Here is a 17,205-nt window from a genome sequence, read left to right as displayed (position 1 = left end):
CAAGAGTTAAATTCTTTTGTTTAAATGTTTTATGTAAAAATGTTAGTACCAAGCACAGACTGGCACATTTATCGAAAGGAAGACTTGCATTTATATGCCTCAGGATGTCCCAAAGCACTTTACAGCCAATGAAGTACATTTGAAGTGCAGTCACTGTTGTTATGTTGGAAATGTGGCAGCCAATTTGTGCACAGCAAGCTCCCACAAACAGCAATGTGATAATGATGAAGGTAATCTGTTTTTTAGGTGTTGATTGAGGGATAAATGTTGACCAAGACACCGGGAGAACTATCTTGCTCTCCTTTGAATAGTGCCATGGGAGCGTTTACGTCCACCTGAGAGGGCAGACAGGGTCTTGGTTTAACATCTCATACAAAAAACGGCAGCTCCGACAGTGCAGCACTCCCTCAATACTGCATTGGAGTGTCAACATGGATTATGTGCTCAAGTCTCTGAAGTTTGGATGTGACTCCACAGCCTTCATGACTCAGAGGCAAGAGTGCTACCACTGAACTACAGCTGACTCTAAGCAATGTAACCCCTTAAACCAGCACCTAACAGTGTGTTAGAGCAACGTTCTTTTTGCAATTCCTCTCATAGCTGGGAAGTGGGTGGTTAATCAATCATTGGCTTTAATAATTCATTATAGATATTAGCATCTCACTGCTGTATATTGGATGTGTTACATTTGCATTTTAATTTTGTATTTCTTGGCAGGAGGGGGGAGGTGATCATTTTATAATTATAACTGAGGACAGATTATTATCTGAATGCCTGAAAAAATGAATATTTTTTTCTAAACATGTTCAGTAAAATTGCTGCGCACATACCAATATGTAGCTTCCACTACGGAAAAATGCAAGTGCTTTATAAAATACACTTGTCAAAAATTATTCTTATCATGAACACTTCTGCTAAAATTAGGAACAAGCGATAATCAGGTATCTACCCAGTACTGATAGAATAGGGTCTGTCCATTTTAGGAGCCTACCCAGAGTCGAGAAACATTGACATTTCAGTCTAAGAGGAGAAGGAGGTTGCAACATTGAACTAACCCTGCCACACTCCATCTCAGCACATGGGAGGAAAATATGTCGTCTGCTTTCATAGAATCATAGAATCATACTGCACAGAAGGAGGCCATTCAGCCCATTATGCCTGTGCCAGCTCTTTGAAAGAGCTCTCCAATTAGTCCCATTCTCCAGCTCCTTCCCCCCTAGCCCTGCATTTTTTTTCCTTTTCAACCATATATCCAATTCCCTTTTGAAAGTTATTATTGAATCTGCTTCCACCGCCCTTTCAGGCAGTGTATCCCAGATCATAACAACTCGCTGCCTAAAAAAAATCCTCCTCATCCCCCATCTGGTTCTTTCACCAATCATCTTAAATCTGTGTCCTCTGGTTACCGACCCTCCTGCCAGTGGAAACAGTTTCTCCTTATTTACACAATCAAAACCCTTCATAATTTTGAACAGGAACTTTCTGTGTACTGTGTGCATCATAGCTTATTCCAATTGAAATTATGAATTATTTTGTTTTCTACCTAGGCATGCCTCCTACGAATGCTTATTTTGCACCTCCACCACATTCTGGTTTCACACAGCCCCCTCATATGACTCCTACAGCTGGAATGCCAGGTAGGAAAACCCATTTCTGTTTTCTTACAGACACAGACAAAGGTATTAAGGGTAGAGACCTAAAACTGGTAAAAGAGAGAGGGAAAAGAGGGGAGGCATCCAAAGAAATAAAGACTTACACTACTATAGCGCCTTTCACAACCTCAGGATGTCCCAAAGTGCTTCACAGCCAATTAATTACTTTTGAAGTGTAGTCACTGTTGCAATGTAGGAAACGCGGCAGCTAATTTGAGCACAGCAAGGTCCCACAAACAGCAATGCGATAATGGCCAGATAATCTGTTTTACTGATGTTGGTTGAGGGATAAATGTTGGCCAGGAAACTGCTGGGATTGCTCCCACCAAAAAGAGGTTCAACAGGCCCTTCACTGTGAACCCAGGGTCTACCAACACCCCTCTCCTGACAGTCACTGGGGTCAGTGATAGCAGCAGCACAAGACAGGGAATTCATGTGGGTCCTGAGCCCCATCTCCCCATCATTATTTACATCCAAGGGCAGTCTGGGGTCAGGTCGGCTTACTTCCCTGAGGCAGAGGAGGAAGAGAAATTATGGTCAGCATTGGTAGGGGCAAGAATACAGCTGTAGATCTCCCCACCTGATTTCCTTTTGTTTTCCATCGATATGCTGCCCGATTCTGGGAGTAAATACAGCCCATAGTCCACTTTATTTGTATCTAGGGTTGCCAACCTTCCAGGATTTCTCTGGAGTCTCCAGGGATTCAATATTAATCTCCTGGACACTTGTGAGCAAACAGGGAGAAAAATCTTTGGGGCATTAAAAAAATTGTATTTTTCTTTGAACATTTTTTGTTTATTAGTTATAAAAATATTAAGGATGGAAAAAAGGCTGTTTCACTAGGTGAGGTAGTTGGAGGCGAGAGGTCATGTGATGAAACCTCCAGGAATACATCAGATTCGGCATTCTATTTGTACCGTGTGCATCATTATTTATTTTATTTGAATGCTCTTTTTCTTTTCTAGCTGGTTACAACCCTTCAGCTCCTCCTGCACTTGATAGTTTCTCATCTCCACTGACCAGCCCTGAGCAGCCCATTCCTAGTGTTTCTGCAGCAGGAACATCATGTAAGAAAGCCTCTCAGGTTTTACTTTATTAAAGGCACTGTGCATTTTAATGCTAGATATTTCCTTGGGTTCATCATCAATGGCCACCCACTTAAGCGGACCTCACATCCCTATCAACTAGTGTGTGCCTTTACCTGCCTGATATCTAGCTAAATATGGCGCGACCATTGTCACTATACTTGGCTTACTGGAATACATCATGTGCCATGTGATCTCATCTTTGGTGGACAGAATGTACATTCCATCTCAGCGCAGACTATAAACCAAGAGACAAGTGTATTAAACATTAAATAAGTAAATAGAACCTTAGCCGCCCTGAGGTTGACCTCTAGCATCTGATGTCCAAGCTGCCCCCCTACACCAGGATGCTCTCACTCTTCATACGCTGCAGTGATCCATCTATGTCACCTGATTCTTCTTTGTCTTCTGGCCTGCTTCTAGTGGGAACCTAGCATTAGGCAGCTAGAACCTGTGATTTACACATTCCTTGGTGCCTAGCAGCTTTCAGATGCTTTCCTTCAGTAATTTTCACATTAGCATTAGACTAATTTGCCTACTGTTAATTGTGTTATTTCCTACAGTTTCACAATCACAGGTATAAACATCCCACATTATAATCTAATCTATTCTATTACTCACTCTCACTGAAGCTTATATTATGGTTAATGGCAGACAAAGCCCTATTCTTCCTCCTTATCTCATTCTGTTCCATCTAGCCGACAGTGAGGAATGCTTTATCAGTGTTGCCTTAGCAGTCTGTCTGCGTGGACTGCATTTCTAACTTAAGAAAGCTCCACTTTCCCATAATGCATATTATATCAACCATTTTATGTCAATGTATGTCAGCCATTTTATGTCAATATACGTCAGCCATTTTATGTCAATGCATGTTAACCATTTTATCTCTAAAACTTATGATGAAATTAAAGCAGTTGTTGTGAATGACAATTATTGTACCAAATAACGGAATGTGTAACATCAGTGAATACAACACAGTTGGCCTATTGTATATTTTGACACCAATATGCAGCAACACCAGACAACAGTGAGCATGTATTATATTTATGTTAACTCAAGGCTCGTGTCCTTCCTTCTACATTGATCTGACAATGTTTCTCCACCCTGCAAAAGCCTGTTGAAATGTACAATTTTCTTCTTCGATACAATAGCTGACTGTTATGAATTCAGGTCTGCCATAGATTCAGTGGTGCCAGTCGCTCCTGTATGCAGTCTGAGCGTCTTACTTTTATGGGAGTTGACTCACATTATGCTACATCTATTTTTATGATAACCCAGGGACATAACAATAGCACCATGTTTCGGACTGGATGTTCGTGTCTTTCGCACATGTACTTCAACCTCTCCAAAGGCAGACCGAGTTAATACTTGGTGGATCAAGGTGTGATACAAATCGTTAAGCTGCTTCATTTCAAAATAAGTGGACATACATAGCAACAAAGATCAGATTCACTTAGTTCAATCAGTACAACTTATCTTTGCGTAATGATATAAAATAAATAACACGTCACACTTCCCCACATCAGTGGGTCATCTTACTTGACTTAAACAAAAGGTCTTTTAACTGCTCCTCCAACATTTTGTGACTTTACGAGCCTGCCGAAAGCTTTCGTGGCTCTCTCTTTAAAAGCCTGACTGTTTCAAAAAGCCTCTCTCAATTTATTTCTCTCTTCACAGATAGACAAGAATAAAACATCTTTCCAACACAATGGATGTGAGATGTTCTTCGATTATCTAGCTAAGCTAATGAATAACTTATTGTTTAGTCCCAGAGAAAACAACCTTCTATCTAGATGCTTTTTCCTAAACATGTGATAATACAAATTGCTTATAAAAACATTAAAGGTAACTACTTTCAAATCATTGCTGTGGAAAAATGGTTAAAAAATCCTGAAATATAACACTAGGTAAACATGTGACACTCAGTCCTAATTTTACAAAAAGCTAAAAACAGATTTTTGACATGCTTTACTTCGGCAGAAGGGAAAAATAGTTTGGTTTATATACATTGTGTGCATCATTGCTTATTTAAATTGGATTTTTTTTTTATATAGCTGATTTCAACCCATCCATTTCTTCAATGCATAATTATTATGCATCTCCATTGAATGCTAGTCCTGAGCTGCCTCTTCAAAGCATCCCTGCAGCTAAAAAAACAGGTAAGAAAACCCTTTGGTATCACTTTAATTACAGACACAAACAGGATTTAAGGTTGAATCAGCATAGAATCATAGAATCTTACAGCAAAGAAGGAGGCCATTTGGCCCATCATACATCTACTGGCTCTTTGAAAGAGCTATCCAATTAGTCCCACTCCCCTGTTCTTTCCCCATAGCTCTGAAATGTTTTCCTTTTCAAATCTGCATCCAATTCCCTTTTGAAAGTTACTATTGAATCTGTTTAATGCTTATTCTGGTAAGTACTATTGGCACGAATGCAATATTTATGCTAATCATCACTGCTGTACATTTTCCAAATAACACTGAATCCAGTTATAATGGGGGAGTTTTCACAATTTTCCCTTCTTCATCATCAGAGTAATCTGAATACTCTTCCTTTTTTGACACCATAATGTTCTGTGTGAGATTACATCTGTGGAAAATATTTGACTCAGAAATTAGGAAATGATTTGTTCAAAGCAACATCTGATGACATTTTAAACACTACTGCATGTGACTTTATAACCAATCTTTCATTCAGATTTGTGAAATACAACGAAAGGACAACGAACTTGCAAATTGTGTTTAAATGCCATGAAGATATGACTATCCATGACAAGTTGACCTGCTTTACACGTGTATCATGAATGAGAGGACATTCCATGCTTTTTGGCCGATATAAGCGACTGCCCATTTTAAACTTGGACATTTTAAGTGGTGGGGACTGTAATTCATGAATAATGCACACAGCAGGAGATCACAAACTGATCCCAATACAGCTCCACTTCACCAGTAACTATCCCTATACGTGTGTTTCCGTCAATGCCTCCTGCTTCTTATTGCCAAGCCAGTTTTCAATCTAATTAGCAATTAATTCCTCAAATCTTAATCTCCTTTAGAAGCATTAAATGTGGAGCCTCAGCACACTGCTTTCTGAATATATGTCCTCCTCAACCAATTTAATTACCTATTCAGATTCATCAGACATTAATCATTGCTTCAAAATCCATACCAAAGATGACTCTTGTAATCCTCCAATCATTAGATGCAGCATCTTTACTAATAGGCAGACTGGTCATTAATGAAACCCGGAGAGGTAGGCTGGTTGCTGGGGATTGGATTCTTCCTGCTCAGCCCCTGATAACCCTGCAAGCCAGGGTTAGGGTTAGTGTAGGGTTGTCTAGATAGACAGACAGTTGGGAGCTTACCAGTGCCCTGAACTGGAAGGCTGCTTCTGGTCAAACTCCAGCAATATCCCTGTGAATATTTGGGGATGCTGAAGCCTTGGTTCTGCCCAACCTGCATCCTTATGGGGAGAGAGTATGCACTCCATACTGGCCAAAAAGAAACCCTACAAATGGGAGTAAATTTCTCAATTGCTTGAATTGGAGCTCTTAAACACAACGAAGGGGTTCCAAACATCAGACACCTGACAGCCTATAAAAAATAAACAGTTAACGGCCAGTTGTGATTTTTATTTCCATTTGTGCTTCTGACTAAATTTCTAACAAATGAAGAATTTGTCTTTTATTCTTTTTTACAACAATGGAGCACACACATCAGGCCCGAAGTTTAACGATCTACATGCCACAGGCTGTTATATTCTGATTGCCGCAAGATGTTGAAGTAAACAAATTGGAGGTTTCAGATTAGAATGATTAACAAAGGGAACTTGTGGCTGTACATAAACCACTTCCTAACTGCTGTCTGTTATTTGCAGGGAACTCTGCACCCACAGTGTAGGTAGATGTAACCAGAACCTGCGCACAGAGTAACTTAATGATCTACAACAAGTGGTTTTCCTAGCACAGTAGCTACACATTGCTTTTGAAGCAAATTGTAAGTGAAAGGACAGACTGTAAATTGCAAGTCACAGACACTGATCTCAGTCTTGCCTGGCTAGAGCTGCGACACACTGAGGCAACTAATAAAGGTTGACATTTGCTAGGCTATCTTTGAACTGATTACTAATTCCTTTAATCTTTCGAGTACATACGCACATATGCAAATGATGGACAGAAAAAGACCATCTGGTCCACCGAATGTGTCCCATACAGTCATATAATGAGCATCATGTTTCCCAATGACACCAGCAACCACATAATCTCCTGAGAAATGCAAAAAAAAACAGATAAAACCCTTAGCCCAACTCAACAACAACAACAACTTGCATTTATATAGTGCCTTTAACGTAGTAAAACATCTCAAGCTGCTCCATAGGAATGGTATCAAACAAAAATTGAAACCAAGCTACATAATGAGATAGGACAGGTGACCAAATGCTTGGTCAAAGAGGTAGGTTTTAAGGAGCATCTTAAAGAAGGAGAGAGAGATAGAGAGGCGGAGAGGTTTTGGGAGGGAATTCCAGAGCTTAGGGTCTTGGCAGCTGAAGGCACAGCTGCCAATGGTAGAGCAATTAAAATCGGGGATGCGCAAGAGGCAAGAATTAAAGGAGCGCAGAGATCTCGGAGGTTTGTAGGGCTGGAGGAGGTTACAGAGATAGGGAGGGTCAACAAAAACAAAAAACAATCTAGGAAATTTCTCTCCGACCATCAAAGGCAATCAAAATGAGTTCCAGGAGACCACAGTAACCATGAGGCACATCATCCAATATCCCACCTATCTTTTGTATGCTGTAATATCGACCACAGCCAAGAACTCGTTCAGCTCCATTTTGAACACTTGCAACGAATCGCACTCACTACACGACCAGGCAACTTGTTGCAAAAGTCGATGACCTCCTGAGAAAGGAGAGACCTCCTGACATCTAACCTGAGATCTATGCTTACGTAACTTATACGCATGTCCCTTGGTTCTCTCTAACCTATCTAATTCAAATAGTCTACCCACACGGACACAGTCTATTCCCTTCATTATTTTGAAGTGCTCAATCAAATATCCCCAAAATCTACGCTTTTCTTGAGTATGGAGACCTAGCTCTCTAAGCCTATGATGGTAACTAAGGGCTTTTAAACTAGCTATCAATCTAGTGGACCTCCTCGGAGTCTTTGTCAGGACCTCTACATCACCCATCATGTGAGGGGACCAATGCTGTAAACATTGTTATGGATAAGGCCAAATCAAGATCTTATACAAGGACAATATAGTGCTTTTCGTTTCATATTGGATCGTCCTAGCATTGCATCCTAATACTCTATTTGTTTTTGCTATAGTCTTGCAGCGTTAGTCATGAACCTTTTGAGGTTCATGTACTATAATACCCAAGTCTCTTTCTCGCTCAACAATCTTTAGTTCAGAACCCTGCATGGTATATGCAAGCTTGGCATTTGTCCTACCCACCTGCATAACACTACATTTATCCATATTAAATGACATCTGCCAAACGCAGGCCCATTTCCCCATTGCATCTAGATCTGATTGTAGTTATTTTTTCTCATCCAAGGTTCTAACATTCGCACAAGTCTGGGAACGCCTCGATTTTAAAATTCTTATCCTTGTTTTCAAATGCCTCCATGGCCTCACCCCTCTCTATCTTTCTAATCTCCTCCAGCCCTACAATCCTCCGAGATCTCTGTGCTCCTCCAATTCTTGCTTCTTGCGCATCCCCAATTTTCATCGCTCCACCATTGGCGGCTGTGCCTTCAGCTGCCTAGGCCCTAAGCTCTGGAATTCCCTCTCTAAACCTCTCCACTGCTCTACCTCTCTCTCCTTCTTTAAAACGCTCCTTAAAACCTACCTCTTTGACCAAGCTTTTGGTCACCTAGTCTGGCAATTCAGTGCAGTACTGAAGGAGTGCTACACTGTTGGAGCTGCAGACTTTCAGATGAGATGTTAAACCTAAGCTCCATCTACCCTCTCAGGTAGATGTAAAAGAGACCATGGCACTATTTGATGAAGAGCAGGGGAGTTGTCCTGGCCAACACTTATCTCTCAACCAACACCTAAGGCAGATGTTCTGGTCATTTATTTCAATGCTGTTTGTGGGAGCTTGCTGTGCACAAATTGGCTGCCTCATTTCCCCACTTTACAACAGTGACTACAAAAGTACTTCACTGACCGTAAAGCGATTTGGGGCATCCTGAGGTTATGAATGGTGCTATATATTGTATATGCAAGTTCTTTCTTTTCTTCCTTTATTAAAATACAAAAATTTGAAACCATTGAGCCTAAACAAAAGGAAGAACATGATAAACAATTCTGAAATGGTGGCACAGCATAAAAAAAGGAGTACAAAATCATCCTGTGTTGGCAATACCAAAACCTAGAGATCACTCTGCATCAGGAGCTCCTGAAGAAAAGAGCCAACAGAATGGGTTGTGGTCGAAATGTCCAGTAGCCCCTGGACCAGAACACAAAAATCAAATGTTAGACTGCAATCAATCTTCAAATGCTTATATCAAATTATGAACAGTCAGCACATGCTCTACTCTTCCATAAAATCTAGAACAGGACATTGGGGCAATGATCACCAGGGCCCACATCCCATGGAAGCCAGAATTCACTCATCAGCCAAGGATTGAAACAATCCAGACTAATTTCACGTGGGACTCTTACAGCTAGGGAAGAGAGGAGACTTTCACCGCTCTTGGCCTGGGCTGGATTTATGTCAAGGTCCCAGAGGTGAAACAATGTGAAACTCTTGGAAACATTCAGTACCCAGAACACACTTTATCTAAAATGAATTAATGATTAAACTTTCAAAAATTTCTCTTAATTCCAAAGTTTTAAAACATCAGGAAACTTGATATGCAGGGATACAGATTCTAGGTAGTGCACATTAAACAGATCAGGAAATCAGGAGATGGCAAACATAAGGGATAGCAAATAGAGTTTAGATTATCAGTTCTAGGAAGAGTGATTTCACCCATCCACTCTTCTCCAAGTTTCATTTAAAAGTTTGTTTTATAAGTTGCAAAAACCCCCCAAGAGCATTCATTAACCCATTGTAGCTGCTTTGTAAAAGGAATTCAAAATGCAGCTTTTTGGCTTCTTTTAAAATAAAAGAGAACCTGGAGATAAAAAAGTGGGCTTTCCCTAAATAGTTTAGTAGGCGGGTACGTCACATGGTGTGGTATTGATTCATAGAGACCAGGCAGGTTTCAGGTGTGACCCCTATTCCATGTCAAGTTAGGTGATCTCAGCTAAGACAAAGGTGGGAAGGCTACAGTTGGCCTCAGGGCCCCTGGGCTGGAGGGGTCAAAAGTAATCGGAGTTCCGACTTCTGGTCACTACCCAGTGATTCCTGCTAAAATGTGCAGGGGGCTGAAATTCAACTTCGACGGGGGCACAAAACGGGCGGTAGTGGGTTGGCCTGATTTTCCTTTCCATTGAAGTTGATTGGGCAGGGTGTATAATGGGTGGATGATCAACTACTGCCTGTTTTGCTGAAGTTGAACTTCATCCCCTTACATGTGTAGATATTGAGCAAGCACAGAATCAATTCAACGGCTCAACGTCCACACAAATTAATGTGAGTAGCATTATTAGTTCCTAAAATTATTGACAACACAAAGGAACAACCTCCTCCAAGAACTCTGCTTGGCACGGCTGTGTTGGATTATGTTGAACAGGTTCGAGCTCCAGCAGTGTTGGATCTGCTACACTGTGAATTTTTGCAATTTGGTTATTCTGGGTAAAGTTTTCAATTTTATAGCAGCAGATGCCATCACTGTCATCGGAGTCCAATTGTAGTGTGTGCTCTTGTGTGTACAAGCTTTGCAAGGTACTTCACCAGTCAAAAACGCCTTTGCAATGCTCTGTGAGGCCTGTTGACAGTGTCTCCAGAGTCAGGTCTCGTTCAGGATCTAGAGCAGAGATGCACGAGACCTCATTGAAAACGCATCTCACATCACTTGGGCTCAACACCACATGGAGTCTAAAGGCATATTTAAAAAGTGCTCATAGATCTGCTGAAACTCCTGGATATTTCATAACACCTTAATCACAATTTTTTTAAGAAATGTTTTGAATCCAGACACTCCCACCTGCGATCTCAGTTTACCAGATGGGCACAGGTATGTAAGTACGCATGCACATAGATCTCTCAAGAGTGATTTTCAGCCTGCAGTGCCACACAAGTGCTAATGGCTGTGAACCACTCTCTGCAGCTACTAGTTAGTGCAGTGGGCCTAGATTTTCCATTGAAGATGAACTGGCAGAAAATCGGGTCTCTGTAATGGCTCCCACACCATCCCAACAAAGAAATGATTTGGCTGAAATCAGCACTATGAAATCTTCTGCCTGTAATAATCACCTGGGACTGGTTTTGTACACAGGCTCATTGTTGTATTGTCCTTTTTGAGATGAAATGGAGTCTATTGTAGCTGCAGGAAGTGCTTATCAAAATCTTGCAAATGTAAACAATGGCTCCAAATCCAAAGTAAAATCTCTGTAATAATGCTCATCTCTCTGAAGACGATTTCTCTCTACATGCTGGAGTAGGATATGGAAGAAAGAGATGCATGTGAGTTCCATGATGCAAAGATATCTGAGTGATCAACAAGAGAGAGCAGAACATCAGGACCCTTAATCAGCTTCCATTGAGGATATGTCTACTTAAATGTTGTTGTTATATCTTCATACTTTTCCTTTGGAAAATAGTGTGAAGTAGAGGAAGAATTCGCAGACTGATTAACGGTCTGACAGACCACAAGGTGAATACTCCTTCCATGGCCATAACCATCTTTATACCAGATGAGTGAGCAGGAGGGTTTAATGGGCTTCCACAACCCAAAAGCTGAGCAGGGAGGGGCACCCAAACCCACCAGGCATGAGTGTCCCGCTGGATATCAACCCAAAATTCAGAGCTCCACTCACCGTAACTACCTGGGATTTGAACCCTACACCTTCTGACTTAGAGGCAAGAATGCTCACTGCTTATTTAAATGTAAAAGTGAAGTAATCAATTTTACAGCATGCCTTTTCAGACAGAATACCAAAAAGGAAAAAAAAAATCTACTGTCATGCACAGAGTTAACCATAAAATAAAATTATAAATGTGATTAATTCAAAACTAAACCTCTCCTGACCGGACAGGAGAGATAAAAGTGTGACCTCTAAAATTGGCTTTTTAAAGAAAATTAAGAAAGTTTTTTTGGCATCCTCAAGTCCATCCAAATGTTCATCACAAACCAAAAATATGCTGCTATTTTTGGAGACTTAATTGAAAGAGGCCATGTGGGAACTGAAAATATCACATTAGTGTACTATGGGATGCCTTTCAGAGGTTGGAGTCAAAGTACATTATTCAGTCAGCAGTTACACACTGTGACCTACACTCTAATCTGATGGCATTAAATTGGTGGATAGAAAAGAGGGGAAATGTCCAATTCTTGGCCTTTTCAAGGATGCACATTCCAAAAACTAGAATCCCAGAAGACCTGAAACATCACGTTCCTTCACAATCTTCTAAAGTCCCTCAGGAATTTAGAATCAGCAGTTAGATTGCTGGTAAAATAGACCCCGCTAGCCAGCTTCACCAGAAACATGCTCCACCACTATTCTCTACAAGTAGACTGCTCTGGAATCAAATCCTTCAATTTCCTAGTCCATCTCCGTTAGGATATTAAGTATAAATGAGTCCACTAGTTCTAGTTTCCCTGACTATTAGTAATAAGATCCATGAGCACACTCAACTAGACATTCATTTGTAGAAATAATAACAACACATACAATCTCTGCTTAGCCTTCAGCTGCAGATGTCCATTCCAGAGGGGAAACTTATGGCACGATGGAGCAAAAAAAAAATGACTGTGGGTATGGATAGAAGATTTTTAAAGGACAGTCTAGCCTGAAAATGCCTAAACTGAGCAAAATGTTTGCATTTGGAAAACGATCTCAATGTCCAAATTCAGATTACTTTGGGGTTTTTTTTGTTTCAGTTCAGGTTCCAGTTCTGACTCACCAGCATCACCCAATCCTCCTCACCTGCAGCCTCATTAATACAGACAAGGTTTGGATCGCTTCACCCTTCCCTCGTTCCATACAGATTTCTACTAGTGTTCAAATGTTTTTCACATTTTCAACAGATTGAAGGAGAGCATTATTGTGGAGCAGTTTGTTGCTTTGAACAAGCCAGTGGGTGGGATTGAACAGAGACAATCGTCCTGCGGAGCAGGCTCGAAGGGCCGATTGGCCTGCTCCTGCTCCTGTTTCTTATGTTCTTAAAAACACAATGAAAAGGAGGTAGATAAGGAGGAAGCCATTTTTGTCATTAGAAAAACTGGTCATAACTGAAAGACGTATAACAGTATCACACTTTCAAAAGTCAAGAAACAGGAAACAAATAAAAGCCTCAAAGTCATATTGCAAGTAAAATTACTGTTGTTTGAAAAACAAAATCTGACATTATGGGGGTGATTTTAAATGCCAAGAACAGGTGGGTTGGGGGCGGGAGGGAGTTGAAAATAGTTGTTTTTTGGGTTGCGACCGCAACCCAGCTTTATTTCTGGGTTTAACGTCAGCGCATAAAAGTATAGGCTTCCCACTGGGAATGCAAAGTCTGAAGATTTTGTGGTTGCGACCCAAAAAACAATTATTTTCAACACCCACCCGCCCCCAACCCATCGTACCTGGGGGTTAAAATCACCCCCTATATCTTCAACCTACTAGAAAAGGAAGGAACCCTTCTCCTAATAGAAGTTTTACCTCTCAGGTCCTAAACATATCGTGAGAAGGTCAATATCAGGCAGATTAATGATAAATTGGTTGAACACAAATAATGAACAGGTTTATTAAATCATCCCTTTGATGTATAAGAACAGTATTTTATTGTTCTATATGAGTCCCTTGCCACTCTCTCACTGATTAGTTGTATCTGTCATATGAGGTCAATATAACAAAATATATTCATAGATTTTCAGAAATTCATTGTTCGCCATCTGAAGTTTGTTTTGGCAATTGTCTTCAGACTTGAATTGCTGCCAGTACCCTGAATGTGCACTGACTGACATGCTCTGTATTGACTTTGTAACTGTTTAATCAACCCTTGGTCAGCCTCGCTGACTCTTCCCTGGTCCGTTCAAACTATTCGCAGGGTTGTTTTATTACTGGTGTGTTAATTTGTATTTCTGTACTGAATTTGTCTTATGAATTTCTGTGCAAAGAAACCAGGTTATAGATTAGATTAATACAGCTTTTAATAACTTGTAAATTCTATTTATATGCAGGGTAATTATTTAATAATATTTTACGCACTATTTTGAAATTGTGTTATTTACCCATTAAAATAACCTATTAACTAATTTTCTTGTTGCTGATTTTTGTGTTCTCTCTTTCTAAATAGCTATAGTTGAAGAAATAAAATTTTAAAAATCACTGCACCTTTCAAGTCAAAACAATTAAATGGTTACTTTTCATTGTAGATTTATCACAATTGTCACACACACTCACAATATATCTGCAATTCAACCCAATTATCACAATTTTTTGACATAATATAATTATAACCAGTAGTATTGATAAAAAAAACAGGTGATTATTCAAAGGTAGGGTGAGGATGAGCTGAAAGGTTTGAATAAATTAATACAAAGCTGGTCATATCTCAATCACAAATCACTAAAAGTAGCGACCCAGATTAAAAGACCATAAAAAAAGCAAACCGAGCACTGGGGTTCATTTCTAGAGGGATAGAATTGAAAAGCAGAGAAGTTATGCTAAACTTGTACGGAACCTTGGTTAGACCACACTTGGAGTATTATGAACAGTTCTGGACTCCACACTATAAAAAGGCTATGGGGCACTGGAGAAGGTGCAAAAAAGATTTACTAGGATGATACCAGAAATGAGAGGTTATACCTATCAGGAAAGATTGAATAGGCTGAGGCTCTTTTCTCTAAAAAAAGAGAAGACTGAGGGGTGACCTGATAGAGGTCTTTAAGATAATGAAAGGGTTTCAGAGGGTAGATGTAGAGAAGATGTTTCCACTTGTGGGGGAGACCGGAACTAGGGGCCATAAATATGAGATAGTCACTTACAAATCCAATAAGGAATTCAGGTGAAACTTCTTCACACAGGGAGTGGTAAGAATGTGGAACTCGCTACCACAAGGAGTAGTTGAGGCGAATAGCATAGATGCATTTAAGGAAGCTAGATAAACACATGAGGGAGAAGGGAGTAGAAGGGTATGCTGATAGGGTTAGATGAAGAAAGGTGGGAGGACCTGTTGGGCCGAATGGCCTGTTTCAGTGCTGTATATTCTTTGTAATCTCATCCTCACCTTGAGCGCAACACCATACCTTTGAATAATCACCTGTTTTTATTTCAATATGCATACATTTATCTCATTACTTGGCTTACTTAAATGTTTTGTATCAAATAGAATAAATGAGGATTCGGACAACAGTAGATTCTGGAGGCCGAAGTCCTCAGCCATTTTGGGTACACTTTATATCTTCGACATTTGGCTGAGTTTTGACTCTCATAGTTTGGACAGTCTTGTTTATTGGTGAATGGATGGACACTTTTTCCACTTTAGATTATTTCACTACATCCTAATGTCAATCTCCTTCCTGCAAACTCTTCCAGCCTTCAATCGGCATCCCAAACAATGGCGATCAGGTTGGTTTTTAGCGACCTTTTTGCAGAGCCAGATTCTTTCATTATTTTTGCAGCATTTCTGCTGTAACAAATCTGATTTCTGAATCACTAAAATGAACCTTTCTTTTGCTGGATTTTTTACTCTCAGTGCCTCTGCTGCTGCTGCTGTCAGACACCTTGCTGCTGTGTGATATTCTGAAGGATAACAATGGTATCCTCCATCCTATTTGAAAGGGTGGTTGGGAGCCGATCAAAAAGCACAGTTTCCTTTGGTACGATTAAAGTGTATTAACAAAACTTTTACATTTGTATATTATTTTTAAGATGTGATGTGACAGTGAACATGTATATACATTGTCGCTGCAAAGAAAAATAAATCATCATTAAGGCCTCTTTTATGTTTGAAAGTTATTAGAAATAGCAGAAACATTAAACAAATATTTTGGGCCCGATATTAGGAGGGAGGCGGGTTGCCAGCGGGGGAGTCGACTGGGTGCGTGGGTAACCTGCCCATTAAAATAGGTGGGTTCCCCACTTACCTTGGCTTCCGGGTTTCGCGCTGGAAAGCTGCGCAGCGGGCGGACTGCACACCCGCATCATAGGCTGTCAGCTGGAGGAGCCCTATTTAAAGGGGCAGTCCTCCACTGACTGATGCTGCAGAAAATAGGCAAAATTACAGCATGGAGCAGCCTAGGGGGAAGGCTGCTCCCAGGTTTAATGATACCTCACTCCAGGTCCTACTGGATGGGGTGAGGAGGAGGGGGAGGACAGAGATCTTCTCCCCGGCGGACGGTAGGAAGTGGCCTGCCTCTGCCACCACGAAGGCCTGGCTCGAGGTGGCAGAGGAGAGGTCACCAGCACCACCAACATATCACGCACCTGCATACAGTGCAGGAGGCGCTTCAATGACCTAAGTAGGTCAGCTGAAGTGAGTACACTTACTCATTCCCCTACACTCCATCTGCCACATCACCGCCCCCACCCCACATCTCCTTCTGCACTGCCAACACTACTCTATCACATCACTCCTCACACTCACTCAAAGCTCATCCTCATCTTACCTGCACTTACTCACCTCGCCAGTACTCATCCCACCACTACCACTCAACCCAATCCTCACACAATCTCATGGCTCTATCTCATACTCACCCTCTCATGCATCTCATTCACGGGCAGCCTCGCCCCACCTGCCACTACCTGTGCTGCAGCCACAGGACATGCATCACGTATGTGTAGTAGAAAGCGTAAGGCAAACGTGCTGTGAGCATGAAGGGGATGCACAAGGGTGTTTGAGAGTTTGTCATGGTTTTTACTTATATTTGATTTCTGATCAATTCATATTACATATTATATTGTCACCACTACTGCCACGTCTTGGCCATTCTTGACTGGCTTGTGCAATAAGGCCCTTTCATGAGGTTCTCCATGAACACCCTTGATGCCACCCATTGGGTCACCCTACAGTGGGTGTATGTGTAGTTGCACGACTACTTTGTGCAGGTGCCTGTTGCGCAGCACTGTGTTGTGTAGCTCCACGTGGCGGAGGTGGACGACATGCCTGAGGAGGCTGGGTGATGTTGCTCGTCCTCCAATGGAGTGATGAATGCAGCAATGGACCCCACCCCCATCCTGACGGTGTGAGTGTGAGGGGGTCCACAAAGTAGGTAAATGTTTTTGGACAGCAGAGTTTAGGATATGATTTAATAATTTGGAATGTGGAGACAATGGTGTGACAGGCCAAACTTTGTCTGAGGTGACAGAGTGCCCTGCTGCAATGAATGAGGGTTTACCCCGCACCTGTTAAATGGACCT

At 41.1% G+C, this 17,205-nt stretch overlaps 1 protein-coding gene across 1 annotated transcript in view; it reads left to right on the top strand.

Moving 5' to 3' along the window:
• LOC137340551 (WW domain-binding protein 2-like) overlaps positions 1-15,624 on the top strand; it is a 30,493-nt gene extending 14,869 nt beyond the window's left edge. The window contains exons 7-10 of the mRNA XM_068003067.1: positions 1,548-1,637; positions 2,618-2,719; positions 4,792-4,896; positions 15,542-15,624. Of these exons, the coding sequence (XP_067859168.1) occupies positions 1,548-1,637; positions 2,618-2,719; positions 4,792-4,896; positions 15,542-15,624 (380 nt within the window). The remainder of the gene's footprint in view (positions 1-1,547; positions 1,638-2,617; positions 2,720-4,791; positions 4,897-15,541) is intronic.
• Positions 15,625-17,205: the final 1,581 nt, after the last annotated feature.

The sequence above is a fragment of the Heptranchias perlo genome, chromosome 22, assembly GCF_035084215.1.
Source record: "Heptranchias perlo isolate sHepPer1 chromosome 22, sHepPer1.hap1, whole genome shotgun sequence".
Lineage (NCBI taxonomy): Eukaryota > Metazoa > Chordata > Chondrichthyes > Hexanchiformes > Hexanchidae > Heptranchias > Heptranchias perlo.
This window is presented reverse-complemented; position numbering and strand designations above follow the sequence as displayed.